The sequence below is a fragment of the Rhinatrema bivittatum genome, chromosome 6 (assembly GCF_901001135.1).
Source record: "Rhinatrema bivittatum chromosome 6, aRhiBiv1.1, whole genome shotgun sequence".
Classification (NCBI taxonomy): Eukaryota; Metazoa; Chordata; class Amphibia; order Gymnophiona; family Rhinatrematidae; genus Rhinatrema; species Rhinatrema bivittatum.
In genome coordinates, this window is record NC_042620.1 from 273,661,584 (window position 1) to 273,683,858 (window position 22,275).

General features: G+C 45.9%; 1 protein-coding gene across 1 annotated transcript in view; it reads left to right on the forward strand.

The window, feature by feature from the left end:
* MED12 (mediator complex subunit 12) overlaps positions 1-22,275 on the forward strand; it is a 573,790-nt gene that overhangs the window by 383,713 nt on the left and 167,802 nt on the right. The window contains exon 28 of the mRNA XM_029607961.1: positions 17,313-17,384. Coding sequence (XP_029463821.1) covers positions 17,313-17,384 — 72 coding nt within the window. The remainder of the gene's footprint in view (positions 1-17,312; positions 17,385-22,275) is intronic.

Consider the following 22,275-nt stretch of genomic DNA (forward strand, 5'->3'; position numbering starts at 1 on the left):
CACATTTCTGAACTACAAGCGCTGTCTTGCCGTGAACCCTTTCTTAGGTTCACTCCGGGATCCAGCTGCGCACGGTACCGTCATTCCTTCCCACAGTGGTCTCCCACTTCCATCTGAACCAGACCATCTCGCTCCCGTCGGCGGGAGCCCTGAAGAATTCGGAAGAAGCCCGTAATCTGCGTCACCTCAACGTTGGCAGAATCCTTTCCAGATACCTGGAAATGTCAGAACCCGTACGGAAGACGGACCACCTTTTCGTCTTTCACAGCGGGAAAAGACTAGGGGAAGCAGCCTCGCGGGCAACCATAGCCCGATGGATCAAGGAAGTCATCAAGGCGGCCTACGTAGAAGCAGGGAAACCTCCGCCTCTACAGATCAAGGCCCATTCGACCAGAGCCCAGGCAGCATCTTGGGCAGAAACAAGAATGATGTCACCCGCCGAGATATGCAGGGCGGTGACATGGTCCTCCATCCATACCTTCTCCAGATTCTACCGTCTGGATGTTCAGGCCCGGGAGGACACGGCATTTGCAAGGGCAATACTGAGTGGGTCACAGGCAGCCTCCCACCCGGTTCGGAAGTAGCTTTTATACATCCCATTGGTTCTGAGTCCATCTGCTACACGCTAGGAAATGGAGAAATTACTTACCTGATAATTTCGTTTTCCTTAGTGTAGACAGATGGACTCAGCAGCCCACCCTTGGCTGCCGTTACGCATGGTATTGCAAATGATTCAAGGGTAAGCCTCCTTTTCGTTTACCTAGGTCTCCACCCGGCTGGGTGTCGACGCTTTCCGGTTGAGCTCCCTGGCGGTCTCCAGCTATACTCAATCGACCAGTTCAAATTAATCCAGTTAATCAAGTTATAACATTTATATAGTTACGAAGTTATACAAGTTAATCAAATTAACCAATCGGTCAGTCAAACATATATCCACAATGCTTTGCAAGGAAGAATACTGAGGATCTGCACTTCCTGCAGGGGTATGTGTACTAGGGACTGACGTCAGATTGAAATCTGATCCGTCTCCAACTGCTAGCACGAGTACACTATACCCATTGGTTCTGAGTCTATCTGTCTACACTAAGGAAAACGAAATTATCAGGTAAGTAATTTCTCCATTTTGTCCTCACACGGAGCTTTTTGGGGTGTAGAACCCAACTCCATTCCCTCCTAGGGCCTGTTATTGGTCAGCCTGCCAGAAAATAAAGAAAAAAAAAACAGTAATGTGAGGTTGGCTTGATGCCACCCAAAAGAGTAGTAACTTAGTTTTCCCTTTTGTTTGAGGCAGTTTTAGCTTGGGAGTCTCCATATGTGAAGAATGGTATCTTGATTGTCCTTGGAGAAAATTTATCTATTTATTTATTTAAAATATTTATACTGCAGATCTGGATTTCTATGCGGTTCCCAAGTAAACATTCATAAAATCAATAAAATATAAATACATAAAAACACTGGAACACATACAAATTCTAAACTACAAACAAGTACATTAAAATCAGGAAGACCTAATAATCATTAAGACAATAATATCCATACTAAAACATGGCCATTAAAACAAATACATATCGTGCCTTGTGCAAAAGTGACTCACTGATTTAGAAAGTGCCACTGGTATATGGTCAACTGTTTGAAGCTCCTCTGTTATATTTCAGAGAAGTTTTTGTTGAAAGAAGAAAACGTTTACCATCTTCCAGAGCTTTAAGAAAAGAACTCCCTTTCTTTATTAGCGTGGCAAAGAGTTCCACAATTCTGGGGCTTGGACTTAAGAGAAGCTCATGAGATTCATTGAGCTTTACTAATCTGAATGATAGAATGTCTAGTAGGTTTTGTGTTGCAGATCTTAAAGGCCTCACTGGTCAATAAAGTTTTAAAGCAACATTAAAACTGGCAGGAACAAGGCCATTTACTTACCTGTAAAGCTGGTTCTCTGATAGACAGCATGATGTCAGTCTTCACAGAATCTCCCTCGTCTCTCCTTGGAGTAGATTTCTCCAAGTCTTAGCTTAATTATGGACTGAGGGGTCCTGCCGAGGGACATAGGGAGGATAACTTGAAAACACTTGAGCACGTACCCATGTATGCGTGTATATGTGTTCATGCACTTCCAAATGCAAATAATATAACCTGCGCATATGATACATGTGAATTATAAATTACATGCAATTACCTTGCAACATTTGCGAGTAAGAAAAAAAAATGCATGTGAATAGATATTGATGATAGCTGAATAAGTTCAGTCTGAAAAGCACTATTTGTCTGGCTAAGTGTGAAAAGTGCTACTTATCTGATTTGAAAAACACTTATCTGATTTGAAAAACGCTACTTACCCAGCTAAATCTGAAAAGCTCTACTTATCTGGCTGAAAAGCGCTATTTTACCTGACTCTGAAAAATGCTTTTCAGACTTACCTGGCTCTCTGACTTAAGCCAAATAAAAATTGCTTTTCAGACTTACCTAGCTAAGTAGCTGCTACTTAGCTGGATAAGTCATAATGTATCTGGCTATGTGACACGCAACTGTTTACTTGTGTATTTTTACTACTTTAAAAATAGACGTGGGGAGATTTTACATGCATTCTCTCCCCCCCCCCCCCCCCCCCATAAATCAGCTTTAATACATATAAATTGGCAGATTTTCCAACATGCATGTATCAGCAAAATTGCCAGTTTTACCAGTTAGTTCACTAGTCATCGAGACCCTCCTGGCTCTTCAGCCTGACCTCCCCCCATTCATCCCGACTGCCCACCCAGTCAGTATTTCACATTAAAGAAGTTTACTATCACATCAGATAAAGAGCAGGTGAAACTTGCCAATATGTATCTTGAAATAATCAAACAGCTCTTAAATCAGATGGAACTGGTAATAAACATCGACAAAACAGAATTCGTATACCTTGAACGTAAAAACATACATCATATACAACCAACAATCACAATCAATAATATTCAAACCGTTGAGTTAGCATTAAAAGTACGAAATCTAGGAGTAATAATAGACCCTGAGCTAAACTTGAAACAACACATCTCACTGAAAATAAAAGACGGATACGCGAAACTAATGATCCTGAGAAGACTAAAACCTCAACTAACACTAAACAATTTTCGCACAGTTCTACAGGCAATGATCTTCGCAAGTACAGATTATTGTAACTCCCTGCTTTTAGGACTACCACAATCTACTATTCGGCCACTACAAATATTACAAAATTCAGCTGCTAGAATTTTGACTGGCAAAAAAACGAATGACCACATTACAGGAACACTCGTGGATTTACACTGGCTTCCAATTGAACAAAGAATACAATATAAGACACTATGTATAATTCATAAACTAATCCATGATGAAAAAGCAGACTGGCTCAACACTGCACTGCGCGTACATGTACCTCAAAGAAACCTGAGATCTGCTAATAAGGCTTTATTAACTGTCCCCTCTGTCAAATCAGCACGCCTCACGCAAGTAAGGGAAAGAGTTCTATTGCTGGCTGGCCCCGTACTATGGAACACCATTCCACTTGAAATAAGGCTGCAGAGAAATTTGAAAATATTCAAAACTAATCTGAAAACCTGGCTATTTAAACAAGCCTTTTACAAAGATAAAGATAAGGAGAAAAACAGTTAAATGATAAGGATGCACCAAACTAGAAGTTATTACTTTTAACCTACAAAATGCATTTTAATGTTAAATTAAAACCGCATAATATGTTCCGAACAAATAAGCTTAACTGACACTCACAGTTTTTGACACTAAATTGTTACCGTTCTATGATGGCACATGGTTAATTTGTAATCTATACCACTCATATTTTTCGTTAATGTCCTTTTTATAAACCGTTGTGATGGTTATCTAACTCAACGACGGTATTGAAGAGTTTTCAAATAAATAAATATATAAATAAATATACGCGAGTAAGCTGCCAAATTTACACGTGTAAATCTCTCTTAAAATAGCAACTGAAACACATAACTATTGGCTCCACCCTGGAACATTCCTAGACTGCCCCTTTTGTACATGCATATATATTTACTTATGAACTCTTATGCATATATATTTCAGGTTTATAAAATAGCATATATGCGAGTGCATACTATTTATATGCATATATGCTAATTTTTACATGTGTAATATTTTGAAAATTCATTTTCCCTTTACATACCCGGATCAGTCCAGACAGTGGGTTGAGCCTCCTTTCCAGCAGGTGGAGACAGACTAAAACTGAAAAGGGTATCCTATGTGAGGACAGAGCCTATCCTGTAACCCTTCAGTATTTGTCTGTCTCCAGCATGTGTATCAGCTCACCCTTCGGTCTCCTGAAGGCTAGTCAGCCTTCTCTTCTTCTTTTCTTTGGATCAAGCAAGTACTTCTTCTTTAGGATCTTGATTGGCTTTCTCTCTGTAAAAAAAAAAAAAAATAGAAGTTAGTTTTCTTCTGTGCAGGAGACGGTCCTGCACAGGACGGTCCCGTCTCCTGGCTCTTGCTGGACTCAGGGGGGCTTCACCCCTTGTGTGGGGCATAGCCTGAGTCCGTAAGTGATTCCCGGTGTGGGGACCGATGCTGGTGGTCTAGTGTTCGTCTCCCCCCCCCCCCCCACCACCACCACATTCTCGCGGCCGTGGGGACCGAGACTGGTGGTCCAGTGCTAGTCTCCCCCTCCCTGGTTGCCCAGGGGGTGGCTAATAAAGCAGTACTTTCATACTAATTTTAAATTCTACTTCCTGGGGTTTTTGAACCGGCAGCCAGACAGGCAGGAGTCAGCAGGTTTCTACCCTGCTTCACTCCTGCCGGCAGGCTGCCAATCAACTCTATTTTTTTTAACCTTTTTTTCTTCAGAGCGGCTTCTCATGCCGCGGCTGGCAGCCTACCTTCCCTGTGAGCAGCCCTCATCGTGATTTTCACGCGAGGGGCTCTGTTCAGCCTGCCTGCTGGTTGGGGAAGGCCCCTCCTCGGCAGGACAGGCAAATTTAGACCAGGGATTGCATCCCCTCAGCATAGCCAGGCTGTTCTCGGGTCGGCAAAGCCCGGGAACGGCGACCATCTTGGATTTTTTGGCGGCTCCATTTTCGGAGCTGCCTGGGGCTGGGGGGCTGGATTTTTCAGACCCCCCCCTGATTTGAGCTCCGAGGCCCCCCAGGATGGGATCCTTGACCCCCCTTTGACCCCCTCTTCCCCCCCCCCCCCACCCAGGGAAAATCCAGGGCCGTTTTTTCTCCGCTTTTCTCCTCCTTCTGCACAAATCTTGTTTGTTTAGCCTGGAGGAGGAAGATCCCCCCCCTTGCCCCCCACCGAAAAAAAAATGTCCTTGCCACGCGTTGCTCACTGGTTGCCCGGTCGCTTCGCTTGGGTGGGGTGGTTCCGGGGATGGCCCCCCTCCCCCGGTGGCCCCAGTTCTTCAGGATCCTGATCCCACGTCTCTTTCTGTCAGCACCCTCCCGTCCCTGGAGGGGGACATTCCCAGGGTCCTCCGCATGTTTTTCAAGGGAGGAATTGGGGCTGGAGGGGCCCTCCGCGGATACTCTTACGGCCTCCTTGTACAAAAAAACCCAAAACCCGGTCCTGGCAGGACTCAGGCTCCGGCAAGTGATTGCCCATTTCATCCCCCACGCAAGCTACTGCTCTTGTGGGCATAAGAGGCTCCTGTAGTGGGACTCCGGGTGGGGTGTGCTCTGGACAAGCTCCACACCCTCCCAGAGGTATGTTTAGATATGTTGAAAATTCCCACTGGGTACTCCTCGGTCTCTGCGCGGACAGGACCATAAGCTTGAGGCACATATAACACGCTTTTTTGGAAGTCCTGGTTCTGGGGGTCCATGCAGCTGTCTGCACCAGTCTCATGCAGTGGGCAGGTCTCAGGTGGGTTCAACAATTACTCGGCACCCAGGACCTCCCGTCTGAAGTGGCGGAGCAGGCTGAACGTCTGGAAACCGTCATCGCTTAGGGGGCTGCTGCGCTCTGTGACCTCCTCCGTGTCCAGGCGATGGCCTCGGTGGTGTCCGCCACACGACTCCTCTGGTGGCCAAATTGGTTGGCCGACCCATCCTCCAAGGTGCGGCTCGGCGCATTGTCTTTCAAAGATGAGTTGCTCTTTGGAGAGGACCTTGAGAAGCTTGTTGATTCCTTAGGGGCAGATAAGGTTCATACGCTTCCGGAGCACCGTCTGAAACATTCACGCTCTTTTACACCCTTTTGTCCTCCTTCCGGGGACAGAGACGGTATATGCCCCGCGGACGAGGTACCTCCTCCTGGGGTTATCCTTCTCGCTTTCAGTCCTGGTCGCAGCCCTTTAGTGGGCATCGCTCCCTTCGCAAGGGCCGTCCTCGCGTTCCGCCCCGGAGCCTGCTCCACAATGAAGTTCAGTTGACCCGTTCCTCGTTTTTCTTTAAGGAATGGGTCAAGATCTCGTCAGACCTGTGGATCTCCGACATTGTCCGAACCCTTGCCTGACTACAGAGTCTGGGCGCAGTGGTCCCGGTTCCGGAAAGGGAGCGCGGCGCAGGCCAATATTTTACTTACTTAGTGGTTCCCATGAAGGATGGGGTTTTTCGGCCGATCTTACCACTCAAGGGGGTCATCCGGGCCCTTCAGATCCCATACTTTTGCACGGACGCCTACAAGCGTTCATCGTGGCGGTTCTCCCCGGTGAGTTCCTCGCCTCGCTCGTTTTGACAGCAGAGTACAAAACGAGCACAGCATATCGTTTTGTGCTCGTTTTGATAGCATATCCCGATTTACTGCGATTGCCTGATGTATCTTCGCTCCCACATCCTCAACAGGTTTTCCCAGTTTCTGGCGCTGCCCTTCGGCCTCACGACTGTGCCATGCACCTCCCCGTGGTCCCGGTGGTGGTGCCCTAACGGGCCCAGTCGGTGGCTCTTGCCAATCAAACGGTGGATCGGGTATTAGCTTTCAGAGCAACTCTCAGCCCTCCCAGGACTTGGAGTCCCTGGGAGCCCACTTACACACTCACATGGAGCGAGGCCTTCTTGCCTCGTGTGCGGGCCCTCCAGTTGCTCGACCACATTCAGAATAGACTCTTGCTACCTTTTCCCACGGCCTAGAACTGCCGGCCGGTCTTCGGGTCCATGGTCTTCCACCATCGACCTCGTACCCTGGGCATTTGCTCATCTGCGACTGTCACAGAAAGCTTTGCTATCCCGTTGGCAGCCAGTGTCGGAACAGTTTTACTTAGTCCTCCCACTTTTGGTCTCTGCCGTCGCCGACTTGCAGTGGTGGCCTTTGCTTCCTCATCTTCTCCAGGGAATGCTTCTCCAAGCTCCACAGGGGACGATGGTGACCTCGGGCGCCAGTCTCCCGGGCTGGGGTGCGGTCTGCCTATCCCAGTCCACCGGTTGGAGACTCGGGCGGTGCGTTTGGCTCTGCAGGAGTTTTTTCTCCCCCTGATCCGCGGCAAAGCGGTAAGGATGCTGTCCGACAGCTCCACCACTGTGTCTTACATCAATCATCAGGGGGGCACCCGCAGTTGTCTGGTGGCCTTAGGAGCCAACCGTCTCTTCGTCTGGGCGGAATGACACCAGGTTTGCCTAGCGGCATCCCGCATCGCAGACAAGCCGACTTTCTCAGTCGCCAATCGTTTGCTCCGGGGGAGTGGGCTCTCTCAGATGCAGCTATGGATCTGATTGTTGACAGGTGGGGTCCCTCCCACCTGGCCCTCATGGCGACCTTGCGCAATGCCAAGGCAAGCCGGTTCATCAGCTGCTGGAGAGGCGGGGATGCTCTGGCTCTCCCTTGGCCCTTGGACGTCCTTCTGTACGTGTTCCCCCCCCGTGGCCCCTAGTGGGCAAAGTTCTCAGGAGAATAGAGCTCCACCGGGGATCCGTGGTACTGGTAGCACCTGAGTGGCCACGCAGGCCATGGTTCACAGCTCTCATCAACCTGGCGATGGATGCTCCTCTTCGGTTAGGTCATCTCCCTCACCTACTTCGGCAGGGGCCAGTATTTTTCGACCAGGCCGATCGCTTCTGTCTAGCGGCCTGGCTTCTGAATGGCGGCGCCTGAGGCGTAAGGGCTGTAAGGCAGCGGTCTCTCCACCTTGCTGCGGGCCCGAAAACAGTAGACTTCTCTGGCTTACGTGTGTATCTGGAAGGTTTTTTGAGTCTATTTGTGTAGAGTCAGGTGTCTCAGCGCGCTCCGCCCCAGTCTCGTTGGTGCTCTCTGTTCTTCAGGAGGGTCTTCCAAGGGCTTTTCCTCCAGTTCTCTGCGCGTACACGTCTCCGCTGTCGGCTCTCTTCTGGGTCGGGTAAAAGGTCATCCCTTAGCAGGCCACCCGGACGTGATTCAGTTCCTGAAGGGGGTCAAACATCTACGTCCGCCTTCTTGCTTCACTTGCCCGGCGTGGAGTCTTCACCTGGTCCTCCGGGCCCTCTGTGCTGGTCCGTTGAAACCTCTCTGTCTGGCTATGTTAAAGGATCTCACGCTCAAGACCGTTTTTTTCTTGTCTCTATCTCCTCCGCTTGGCGGTCCTCCGAGATCCAAGCCTTGTCCTGTTGGGACCCTTTTTTGTGCTCCTTTGTTTCAGGGGTTTCCCTCAAGACGGTTCCTTCCTTCTTGCCGAAGATTCTCTCTGCCTTCCTTGTCGACCAGTTGATAGAACTCCCAGCGTCATCCCCAGAGGAGATTGCGGGTACGGCTGGGGGCGATCTTTGTCTATTGGATGTCTAATGGGTTCTATTCCAGTATCTTCAGGTTACCAACAACTTTCGGATCTCGGACCATCTTTTTGCCCTCTGAGTGTTCCCAATCGGGGTGCACTGGCTCTAAGACCCTTTTTTGCGCGGTAGTTGATGGAGACGTTCTCTTCAGGCTATCTTTGCCCAGGTCGGGCGGTCCCGGAGGCCCTACAGGCACCTTAGCTATATTTCCAAGCTACTTTCTGGCGGAGAGCCAATCGGTCTCCCCGCAGGAGGCTTGCAGTGCTGCCACCTGGACGTCCCTGCATACTTCTGTTTGCCACTACCATCTGAAGGTGCAAGCGCTGGTTTTTGGTTCCTTTGGGCGGCGAGTGCTTCCAGCGGAACTGTCTCGGCCCCACCCGGGATAGGGAAGCTTTGGTGTACATCCCACTGTCTGGACTGATCCGGGTACGTACAGGGAAAGGAAAATGAGTTCTTACCTGTTAATTTTCATTCCTGTAGTACCACGGATCAGTCCAGACGCCCTTCCCTGTTTGTCTTTCTTTCTGTCCTCTCGAAGCTTGTTCTTGCAGATTCACAGATTTTGATACTTCATCTTTTGCAAGTATACTGAGCATTTACACCGGAAGCCTTGGTTGTTCAAGTACCAAGTATATGCAAGAGCGGATAGTCATACCATGTTTCTTACATTGTCCGACTGTTGCTCAGTTGAGCTTTCTGGTTACTTGCTTGATCCTATTCTGGTTTTTGTTGTTTTCTGCTTTGACAATGGTTATACTGAAGGGTTACAGGATAGGCTCTGTCCTCACATAGGATACTCTTTTCAGTTTTAGTCTGTCTCCACCTGCTGGAAAGGAGGCTCAGCCCACTGTCTGGACTGATCCCTGGTACTACAGGAATGAAAATTAACAGGTAAGAACTAATTTTCCTTTTTAGACCTCATATGCCTAGTAGAGCATGCTTTGAAATCTAAGTTCTGTACCAGGTGCCATCTGATGTCACTCACATGTGAAAACTGATATGCTGCTGTCCATGGAGAACCAGCATTATAGAAAAATAACTTCACTTTCTCCAGTGTAATCTATTCAAAATAGATTTCTGAGGAATTAAAAAGTCATGAGAGAGGCTATAGAGCCGTAGCATGCCTATGGCCAATATGGCCTTACATAGTAATGCAGCAGAAAAGGGCCAAATGGTCCATGCCAGTCTGGTCTGCCCTGCAAGCTTCTTATGGTAGTAATTGCCACTCCATGCAGTTCTCCACAAACCTTACGATAACCCATAAAAAATGTACTGCTAGTCTTGACCATTGGTGCTGCTACTGGAAGGGCACTCTAGTACTGCCGGAAATGCCTCCTATTGCTGTCATTGGAAGCAGCAGAATGAGGAGGAGGTGCGTTGTGGTCCCTTTAGAATCACATGTGGAGCTGCTCTTAAGAATGAGGAAGAGCACCGGCCTTAGGCAGAGGATGAGTGCCGTGGCCATGCCAGAATTGCTGGTGCAGCCTGAGTAAGAGGAGCAGCTCTGTGGTCCTGCCAGAATCACCAGGAGGGTCTTTGGAGGAGGAGGAATATTGCAGCCCCACCAGAAACATCAGAGGGGCCTTAGAAAGAGAAGTACCACATCCCTGCCTGTGACGCTGGATGAGGAGAGAAGTGGCCTGCTCTGCAGGAAGAGCACTAGGCCAGAGCTAGGTCGGCCCCAAGAAGAAGTCACCCTGTTGGCTGCAGGGGCTGAAGGAGGAGGGGTTCTGATGCTGTTTCAAGAGGGGGAAAATTGAGGGAGAGCATGAGCATATGTGTGTGTGAGTGAGTGAGAGAGAGAACAAGAGCGTGTGAATGAGAGGGAGCATGTGTGTGTGTGAGAGCATGTGTGTAAAAGGCTGAGAAAGAGAGTGTAAGTATGTGTGAGGAGAAAGTTTGTGTGCAACCAACTCCCTTCCTCTCTGCCTGCTAATCTGTGACAATCTCTGGACATCTGGAAATCAAATATCCCCAGGTATGGAAAGCAGGGATTTAAAAAAAAAAAAAAAATTCTTATTAGTTTTAATATATTGGCTATTGTTTAATGTTGGTGTTGAAATATTTTATTGGGGTTCAGAAAAAGGTTTTGAGTAATTAATGTATGATATTCTATTAGCTGTTTTGAATTATAATTTTTATTGGTGTGGTTTTAGTACTATTGATAAAATGTATATTTCTTGGTTATTGTTTTATGAGGGAATAGTAATGTTTCTTTTTTAAAATTGTTGCACTGCATACCAAATTTGGCTTGTTGCAATTTCCAGTTCAGTTTTAGCCTGCATGTTTCTATTTATATTTTATGTTCTCTTTATTCTGTTTTTGAAGGCCTGTCTGTATTCTTTATGTGTGTCTGACGTGAGGTATTCCACTACAGTGCAATTTTTTGGAGGGATTTATAGCATATTGACTTATTCTGTTTTCCTAATAAACAGTTGAATTAGTGTTTTAGAGCCTGGTGTAATATTTGCCGTGTTGCCTTTTCATAGGTAGGGTTGTTACTGTTTGAATGCTGGCAGTTAGTGCTGTTTTGATATAAAAAGTCTACTGTACTGTAATTTTCTCCTAGAAACATAAACATGATGGCAGGAAAAGACTGTATGGCTCATCCAGTCTGTCCATCCATCCATTTACTTTAGTATTATACTTCTTATCACTTCCTTAGAGATCCCCTGTATATCCCATGCTTTCTTGAATTCAGATACTGTTTTTATCTCCACCAGTTTCACTAGGAAAACAGAGAGTAGGGATAAATGGTCAATTTTCTCAATGGAGAAAGGTACCTAATGGAGGCCCCAGGGATCTGTCCTGGGACTGCTGCTTTCTAATGTATTTATAAATGACCTGGAAATGGGAACAATGAGTGAGGTGATCAAATTTGCTGATGCAAAATTATTCAAAGTTGTTAAATTACAATAGGATTGTGAGAAATTGCACTTGAGGATAAGGAAACTGATGTGCCAAGTGTTGTCAGTTGACGAACACAATGCGCCCCAGGGTGTTGAGCTATCTCCAGGTTCTCGGCCTGATAGTATCAACCCTGGAAGTAGTACCATGGGCAAAGGCACACATGCAGCCACTCCAACGCTCCCTGCTGTCACATTGGAACCCACTGTCTCAAGACTACTCAATTCGCCTCCACCTACCGATGAAAGTATGTTCTCGGCTCCAGTGGTGGCTACAGGAAGTTCATCTAAGCAAGGGTGTAAACGTGTCCCCACCGAACTGGCTAGTCCTCGCGATGGACATGAGCCTCCAAGGGTGGAGAGCTCACTGTCAGGAATTGACAACCCAGGGATGATGTATAATGGAAGAGGCGCGCTGGAACATAAACCGCCTGGAAGCCAGATCTGTCAGATTAGCGTGTCTGCAATTCAGCCACAGGCTCCAGGGACAAGCAGTCCACATGATGATGGACAATGTAACAGTAGCCTACATCAACCGCCAGGGAGGAATCAAAGCCACCAAGTGTCTTTGGAAGTAGACTCCCTTATGTAATGGGTGGAGTAATATCTACAAGGGATCTCGACCTCCCACATAGCAGGAAAGACAACGTTAGAGCCGACTTTCTCAGCAGGGAGAGTCTGGATCCAGGAGAATGGATGCCATCAGCCAGGGCCTTTCAGCTCCTGGTAGATCACTGGTGCCTCACATCCATTGACCTACTGGCCACATCTCACAATGCAAAGGTCCCCCAATCTTTGGTTGCAGAAGAGATCAGCGCTCCCAAGGGATCAATACACTTGCCCAGTCCTGGCCAGAGGAGGACTTACCTTCCCTCTGTGGCCTCTACTAGGCAAGGTCATTCACAAGATCAAATGCCACAGAAGATTAGTCCTTCTGGTGGCCCCAGATTGGCCCAGATGCCTGTGGTATGCAGACATACCACAGGCATCTGGTGGAGAGCCCCCTATGCCTCCCCCCACACAGGGACCTTATCCAACAAGGCCCAATCCTTCACGAAGTCCCAACTCTGTTTTGTCTTACGGTCTGGCACTTGAGAGGGCTTGCTTGACAAAGTTTGGATATTCAATGGCAGTAATTGCCACCTTGCTCTGCATGGAGAAGTTCTCAACATCCTTGGCGTACGTGTGGATTTGGAGAATATTTGAGGCCTGGTGCGAGGAACCCGGGGTGCCCCCTCGGATGACCAAGATCCCCATGATTCTGGAATTTTTACAGGTCAGTCTGAATAAAGGGTTGTCCCTCAATTCCTTGAAGGTCCAGGTGGCGCACGCTCCTGTTTCAGGGGCGAGGTGAATGGAGCCCACCTGTTGACGCATCTGGACTTGGCCCATTTCCTAAAAGGGGTTAAACTCCTCCAACTACCCTTAAAGTGGCCGGTCCCCCTAAGGAACCTCAATCTAATATTGGACTTTTTAGCAGGGTCTTCCTTTTGGCCGCTGCACAGTCTGTCTCTATGCCTGTTAATGCTGAAGACTGTATTCTTGGTGGCAATATGCTCGGCACGTTGCATCTCTGAACTACAGGCACTGTCATGTCTGGAGCTGTTCCTCCGGTTTATTCCAGGAACGTTACAGCTTCGCACCATTCTTTCCTCCTTACCAAAGGTAGCATCGGAGTTTCACGCCAGTCCATTTCCTTACTGTCCCTAGATAAACACAAGGACACGGAAGACTACCGCCTCCTATGCCACTTAAACGTCAGTAGGCTTTTAGTACGGTATTTGGAATGTTCAGAACCGGTGAGCAAGATGGACCGCTTGTTTGTTCTTAACAGTGGAAGGAAACAAGGCGAAGCAGCTTCGTAAGCTAACATAGCTCGCTGAATCAAGGAAGTGATCATGGGAGCTTATGTAGAGGCAGGGAAGCCATTACCCTTCAGGTTAAAGCTCATTCTACTAGGGCCCGGGCAATATCCTGAGCGGAATCTAAGCTAATGTCTCCTGTCGACATCTGTCGAGCAGCAACGTGGTCCTCCTTATCCACTTTCTCCAGGTTCTGTCGCCTAGAAGTCCAGGCTCTAGAGGATGCAGCCTTTGCGAGGGCAGTGCTAACCGGACCGCAGGCAGCCTCCCACCCCGTTGGGGAGTAGCTTTTGTATATCCCATTAGTCCTGAGTCCATCTGGCTACATGTTAGGAAATGGAAAAATTACTTACCTGATAATTTCGTTTTCCTTAGTGTAGACAGATGGACTCAGCATCCCACCAATGGCTGCGCATGAACGGTACCCAGGAATCACCCATGAGGTGAATCTCGATTCCAAGAGGTTATGTGTAAGCTATCACCCTATTCCTAGATTAGGGCATCTGTAATATTGCTGGGATTCAACACTTATGTTTGATTGAAATCAATTACAGTCACCAGTTTTTTAATCAAGTTTTTAATCAAGTATTTATTTTATTTATTTTTTTAGGAGTTTTTATATACTGTCATTAAGTTATTCACCATCATAACGGTTTACAATAGGGGGCACCTGTATCAAAAAAATATGGGTCCTACATTACATAGGGGGTGCCATTAGTTTTCGGTAACAAAAAGGCATTTAATTGGGGGATTGAGTGTTTCATGGTAATATGTCCTGATGGTTGACTACAGTTAAAATAGGTTGAACTAGTTCAGTAAGGAGCATTAAATTAGGCATTCGGTGCTTTATGCTGCATATCCTTGATTAATTGCCTGCATCAATTTTCTTTCTTGAAGGCTTGTATAAAAAGCCAGGTTTTGAGCTGCGTTTTGAAAAGTTTATGATTGCTCTGGAGTCTAAGGTCCAGGGGCATGGAGTTCCATAGTATGGGACCGGCTACAGACAGAGCTCGGTCCCTCACTTGGGTAAGTCTTGCAGTTTTCACAGAAGGAATGGGAAGGAGTGCTCTGTTTGCTGACCTTAAATTTCTGTGTGGGACATGTACTCTAAGTGCAGTGTTCAGCCATTCTGCTTTATCGTCGTGGATAAGTTTGTGTACTAAGCACAGTACTTTCAACTGTATTCTTTGTTCTATGGGAAGCCAATGTAGGGTGGCAAGTGTATCTGTTATGTGGTCTCTTTTGTTTTTTCCAGTGAGGATTCTAGCTGCAGCATTTTGTAAAATCTGTAGAGGTCTTACTGTAGTGTTGGGTAGGCCTAGTAGCAGGGCATTGCAATAGTCTGTGCTGGTGAAAATCAGGGATTGGAGTACAGTTCAGCTTGGAGAAGAGACGGCTGAGGGGGGATATGATAGAGGTCTTTAAGATCATGAGAGGTCTTGAACGAGTAGATGTGACTCGGTTATTTACACTTTCGAATAATAGAAGGACTAGGGGGCACTCCATGAAGTTAGCAAGTAGCACATTTAAGACTAATCGGAGAAAATTCTTTTTCACTCGGCGCACAATAAAGCTCTGGAATTTGTTGCCAGAGAAGGTAGTTAATGCAGTTAGTGTAGCTGGGTTCAAAAAAGGTTTGGATAAGTTCTTGGAGGAGAAGTCCATTAATGGCTATTAATCAATTATACTTAGGGAATAGCCACTGCTATTAATTGCATCAGTAGCATGGGTGCTTCTTAGTGTTTGGGTAATTGCCAGGTTCTTGTGGCCTGGTTTTTGGCCTCTGTTGGAAACAGGATGCTGGGCTTGATGGACCCTTGGTCTGTCCCAGCATGGCAATTTCTTATGTTCTTATGTTCTTAAGGATAATAATGGTTTCAGTTTTCTGAGTATCATGAGTTTAGCATAACCTTCCCTAACCTTTAAAGATATGTGTTGTTTGAGGTTTAGTTCATTGTCAATTATTACTCCGAGATTGCGAACTTTCTTTGCTAAGTCAATTTGTTGGTTATTGATAAATATTGGACTTTGTGTGATATTTATGCTTTTCCTTTCTAAGTGTATAAATTCGGTTTTATCAATGTTGATTATTAGCTCCATTTGGTTTAGTAGTTGTTTTATTATGTCCAGATACATCATGGCTAGGCCTATTTTTTTTTCAATAGTTTCATCAATTGGTAGGATTAACTGGATGTCGTCAGCGTAGATGTAGTGTATGATTCCCAGTCCAGCGAGGAGATGGCATAGTAGCAGCAGATATATGTTAAACAGAGTAGCGGACAGTGCTGACCCTTGTGGGACTCCTGTTTTCAAGGTAATCTTTTCGGATAGTGTGTTTTTAATTTGAACTTGAAAAGTTCTGTTATTTAGATATGATCTGAACCATTTGATTGTTTTGTCTGGTGAAGACACACATACATGGCAAACAAGAAGTGTACCATAGAGAAGGATGGAATTTAAAAACAGTTTCAAAAAAGTAACGGGCCGATCCAGTAAACCACGCGGGAGAGCGGGCGAATTGTATCCAAATTTTATTCAAGTATGTTCACAATGGCTTTTCAAGAGAATACTGAATGGCTGTGGTCACTGCTGGGGTGTATCTAAGGTGACGTCAGCTTTGAAACCTGACTCCATCTCCATCTGCTAGCAGGGGAGCACATAACCCATTGGTCCTGAGTCCATCTGTCTACACTAAGAAAAACAAAATTATCAGGTAAGTAATTTGTCCATTAGTATAGCTGCGTTTAAAAAAAAAAAAAAAAAAAGTTCATAAACCATTATTAAGGTGGACTTGTGGAAATCCACTGCTTATCTCTGGGTTAAGTAGCATGTAATCTATTAACTTTTTGGGATCCTGCCAGGTACTTGTGACCTGGATTGGCCACTGTTGGAAACAGGATGGACATTTGGTGTGACCCAGTATGGCAAATCTTGTAATCTTATATGTATGCACTTGTATGAGTCTGTGTTTTATACTTGCTTGCTAATTATATTCAAATTCAGTTTTAATAACTTACAGGCTGATACAGTACAGTGTGCGCCGGTGGAGCGCACTGTTAACCGGCATTTGGACGGGCGTTTTTGACGTGTTATCTTTACCCCTTATTCAGTAAGGGGTAATAGTACGTCGAAAACGCGCGTCCAACCCCCCCCCCGAGACTAATAGCGCCCGCAACATGCAAACATTCCCGCGCGATACAGTAAGTAAAATGTACAGCCAAGTCGCACATTTTACTTTAAGAAATTAGCGCCTACCCAAAGGTAGGTGTTAATTTCTGCCGGCGCTGGGGAAGTGCACAGAAAAGCAGTAAAAACTGCTTTTCTGTGCACCCTCCGACTTAATATCATGGCGATATTAAGTCGGAGGCCCCAAAAGTTAAAAATAAAAGTTAAAAAAAAAAAAAAAAGAAAATGGGCCCACAACTCGCAGGTTGAAAACCGGACGCTCAATTTTGCTGGCGTCCGGTTTCCGAACCCGTGGCTGTCAGCGGGTTTGAGAACCGACGCCGGCAAAATTGAGCGTCGGCTGTCAAACTCGCTGACAGCCGCTGCTTCTGTCCCTAGCTCCTCTTTATACCGCGGGCCCTAATTTAAATAAATTAAATTTCTGAATTGTGCGCACAGGAGAGCGGGCGCTCGCCCGCTCTCCCGCGTGATTTACTGTATCGGCCCGTTACTTTTTTGAAACTGTTTTTAAATTCCATCCTTCTCTATGGTACACTTCTTGTTTGCCATGTATGTGTGTCTTCACCCGACGACTGTAAGCTGCAAGGATCAGGGTCGGTCTTGTATGTGTATTTGTTCACTGCTGCCTTTCTGGTAGTGCTTTAGAAATGATAGAATAGTAATGTAACCAACTCTTTTCTTTGTAGAACCTGGACCAGTGGACCATGAGACAGTCTTCGCTGGAGTTACAACTGATGATTAAGCAGACGGTTAACAATGTAAACTTTTATTTCCCTACATTATATATGTTTGCATGTCATGCATGCTATCCTGTGTTTTGGGTTGCAAGTTGCTTTGTGTTGGCTTCCAATCATATGCCCTTGCCAACATTACTGTTTCCAGCATGTTTGAGTTATACACGTGGAGAGCATTGTTAGTTTATCTAAGCTGTGCTCATTTGCTCTTTGACCTATTCTGATTCACGACCTCAAAGGATAGTTTTCTGAAAACCAGAGTCATATAAGTTCTTTGAGGCACACAGTAGCGTGCTTTACATGTTTTAAAGCCTTCTCTTTGCATGCATACAACTTTCTTTCTGATGGTGTATATGAATCCAGTGATCTTCAACTTTGCAATGTCTATAAAGCTAAAGTTTCCATTTCTAATGTTCAGGCTGTGTAGAGTAGTATGCAGTAATGACATGTAAGGCTCTCCAGACCAGGGATTGAGTGTTGTCCTGCTTGGGGAGCTCAGGAGTAATGGCAGGATTGTGACTCCTACTGCAGAGGCCATTCTCTCTCCCCTTCTTACTTCCTCCCTTACTTTGCTCTCCCCTCCATGTTTTTCTTTTCCACTTTAGCTTCCCTCTCCTCTCTGCTCTCCCTAGTGATGTGTTTGACTACTGATGCTGGGTGGGCAAACGACTGGAATGAGTACAGGAATAGGTGAAGCACTTGTAAGCATGCAGTTGCTTCTCCTGCCACCCATTATTCAATGGGTTCAGTGAGCTGCAGGAGCAGCATGCTCCCACATCCTATGTGTCACCCTACTGTTAAACAGGGCTCTGTGCTTCTCCCCTCCTCATTCTGTTCTTTTTTTTTAACACAGGTTTTTTTTTGTTTTTCCTAATAACCAAAACACAGTAGAAACTGTCAATCTTACACTCTCACAGGCCCCTTCCCCACCAAAAAAAGCCATGCACCCTCCGGCAATCTAAACTTTTAAAATTGATACAACCCCCTGAACCTCAATAGCAAAATTGGGCAGGAGGCATCCCAAGGTACTCCTGCCCAATTGTAAAAATGGTAGCTGGCACCATTTTGTTGTACAGAAATGCATGATTTGCTGTGGTGCTACCCAGTAAATCCATTTGATATTAGGCCTATAATAGCACATTGGGTATGGGTTTGACCCTCCGAAAGTCATGAGTAAACTAAATGACAATAATGATATAGTAAATTTCCCATAATAAAATACTACTAACTGCCAGCACTCAAACAAAAACAACCCTATCTATGAAAAGGCAACACTGCAAATATTACACCAGATCTTAAAACACCAATACAGTTCCTGTGGGGAAAAACTGAACAAACCAGATTGCTATAAATCCCTGCATAGAAACCACAAACTAGCAGAGTACCCAACCTTGGTTACACATGCAGAACACAGACAGACAGACCCTCACCAAACACAGAATAGAGACTACGAAGTATAAATCGAAATGTGTAAACAGAAACCAAAGTGGACTCTGTATACAATGCAGCAATGAAAAAACAGAAACTTCCGTCCTCATAAATTATTCATCAAAAGTAACATTTTGTTATGAGACTGAACTCACATATTATAAGATTGACTACATAAAGCCCCTGAGGCAGCCCCAATGTGGGGGCGAAACTTGGCCTGAGTCGGGCTCACCTTAAAAAGAATACATCTCCATAAATAAAAGTTTCTAATCGGACATTCCTTGACACAGAGAAAAGGAGCAGGAAAATGGGCTCTCTCTTGGTGGGTTCCTCTTCTTTCTTTGGCCGCCGGTGGGATGGGATCCATCAGCAACCTTGCGGACTTCCTCCTCTTCTCGGCTGTGGCCCCCCACCAGGTATGCTGCCCTGTGCAATTTGTATGATGTGCATACCCGGTAATACCAGGCCTGCTGTTAAACTACAGCTGCCAGGGGAACGTGAGAGATACAGCAGCACTGGGGTCAAAATGTGGGTCCAGAGTGCAGGCCAGCTCTTCAGAGCTCTACAGCTACTTCTTGAATTCATATATTGGTTTTCTCTCCACCTCTTCCATGGTCAGGTTGTTCAGTGCATCCACTACCCACTCTGTAAAGAAATATTTCCTAAGATTACTCCCGAGTCTACCCTCCTTTCGGTTGAAAGAGACCCATCTCCTGTGCATGGAAACCTTTGTGATATTTAAATGTCTATCATATCTCCCCTATCTCGCTTTTCCTCTATGGTGTACATGTTTAGATCTTTGAGTCTATCCCCATATGCTTTGGAAGGAAGAACACTGATCATTTTAGTAGCCACCCTCTGGACTAACTCCATCCTATTTCTAACCTTTTGGAGGTGCGGTCTCCAGAATTGTACACATTATTCTAAATGAGGTCTCACCAGGGACCTATACAGGGGCAATATCATCTCCCTTTCTCTGCTGACCAGTCCTCTTCCTATGCAGCCAAGCATCTTTCTGGAGTCTGCTGTCACCTTATCTACCTGTTTGGTCATCTTTAGACTATCAAATATTATCACCTCCAGATCCCTTAGAAGAAAGTCACCTCCAATACCCCATACCTTTCTTTGGGTTTTTGCAACCTAAATGCATTACTCTGCATTTTTTAGCATTAAATCTTAGCTGCCAGACTCTAGAGCATTCCTTGAGCTTCACTAGATCCTTCCTCTTATTTTCCACACTGTCCTCGCTGTCTGCTCTGTTGCAGATTTTTTCATCCACAAAAAGATAAACCTTTTCCGAAAATCCTTCTGCAATATTGCTCATGAAAATGTTGAAAAGAATCAGGTCAAGGACCGATCCCTGAGGCACACTGCTAGTAATATTGCCCTCCTTAGAGAAAACTCCATTTACAACTACCCTTTGTCTCCTCCCACTCAGCCAGTTTCTAACCCAGTCAGTCACTCTAGGTCCCATACCAAGTGCATTCAGTTTATTTATAAGTCTCCTTTGTGACTTATAAATAAGTTGATTGATAAATACATGTATAAGTCTCCGTGTCAAAAACCTTACTGAAATCCAAGTACACTTCGTCTAGTGTTCTCCCTTGATCCAATATGCTCATCACCTAGTCTGATGTGCACGGACCAAGAGAAGGATCTTGGGGTAGTAGTGATCTGAAAATGGCAAAGCAATGTGACAAGGCAATAGCTAAACAAGAAGAATACTGGGCTGTATAGAGAGAGAAATAATTAGTAAGAAAAAGGTGATAATGCCCATGTACAGGTCCTTAATGAAGCCTCACCTGGAGTACTATGTTCAGCTCTGGAGACCATATCTCGAAAAGGATGGAGGCGGTCCAGAGAAGGGTGACCATAATGGTCCTCTGTCTGTTTTGGAAGACATATGAGAAGAGGCTGAAGGATATGAATATGTATACCCTGGAAGAGAGGAGGTGCAGGGGAGATATGACACAGACCTTCAGATACCTGAAAGGTCTTAATGATGCACAAACTTCAAACCTTTTCTGTCGGAAAGAAAACAATAGAATTTAGGGTTCACGAAATAAAACTCCAAGGGGAACGATTCAGAACGGTCAGGAAATATTACTTCATAGAGAGGGTGATGCCTGGAATGCCCTTCTGGAGGAGATGGTGAACACGAAAACAGTCTCTCTGCTTCAATGGCAGGGGGCAAAAAAGGAATTGGATTCAGACAATAGCCAAGAGGGCACTGACATCTACCATCTGAGGTACTGATACACAGACACAAGGGGAAAAGCACAGGATTGCTTCTATGGCAAAGTCCATAAACAAAGCACGTCAATCGACCATATCTGAATTTTCAAGAAAGCTCATCACCCAGTAAAAAATGTTGCTAGCAGAAATTTTTATGGGTTGTTTTAAGGCTTGAGGATAACTTCGCGGAGCAGCAGTTACTGCCCTTAAGAGAAATATGGAAGTGGCCCGCACAGAGTGGCAGCTACTACCTTGAAGCTTGCTGGGCAGACTGGATAGACCATTTGGTCCTTTTCTGCTGTCATTACTATGTTACTGAAATTCAGATAGGCCTCATCTGCTGCATTCCTGTCATCTAATCAAAAAAATTGTTTGGCAGGATTTTCCCTTGTATAACAATGACTATGATCCTATACTCACTTGCTTCGTACTGCAGTATTCACCCCTTTAGTAGTTTTCTATTACTTGGCTCTTTAAGGTTACCAAATGTCCCCGATTTTCAGGAACTGTTCCTTAATTTAGATGCTTGTTTCTGGAAACCTGATTGTTTCCTCGAATCACCAGATAGACAGCCAGCAGCTAACTTATCCCAGCCTGTCAAGTGGAATGTAACCAATTGAAGTGTGAGTGGGTATTCTCCTCCTTCCCCCACATCCAGGAAGAATGTGACTGATCAGTGCCACGGGGGAAGAAATTATTTTTTTGTCCCTCAGAAGATCCTCTGCCTCCCTTCCTTCCTCCTTCCTGCCCCATGCTGCTGATGTCTCCTGCTGCTGGAAGACCCACACTTCTGCCCCTCTCCCTGAGTCCCACCCCATGCTGCCTCTCTTCCTCCAATCCCATGCTGCTGAAGGGCTAGCATTGTTTCTTGGGCTGGGCCACCAGCAGGCAGGAACTGCAGCAGTGAAGCTGATTCTGGTGTAAAGCAGGAGGAGCAGCCATCAGAAAGCTCCCTGAAGTCCTCTCTCCCTTCTGAGATGATGACTGAGAGCAGCTGCAGATGAGTTTGGAAGAAATGTTTCTGATTTGCTGTTGCTGCTGCTTTACCAGCTCTGGTATTGATTTGCCTGTTTTGTTCACTGCAGGAGACAGGGAAGCAACAGCAGTTCAGAAATGCTTCCTGTAACAGAGGTGGGAGCAGGGAGATAAGATGTGGGGAAAGGAGAGAAGAGACCAGGCTAGGAAGGAGGAAGTGAAAGAGCAGGGAAGGGATGAAGTGAGAATGCAAGGAGGGAGAGATGTGTGCATCTGC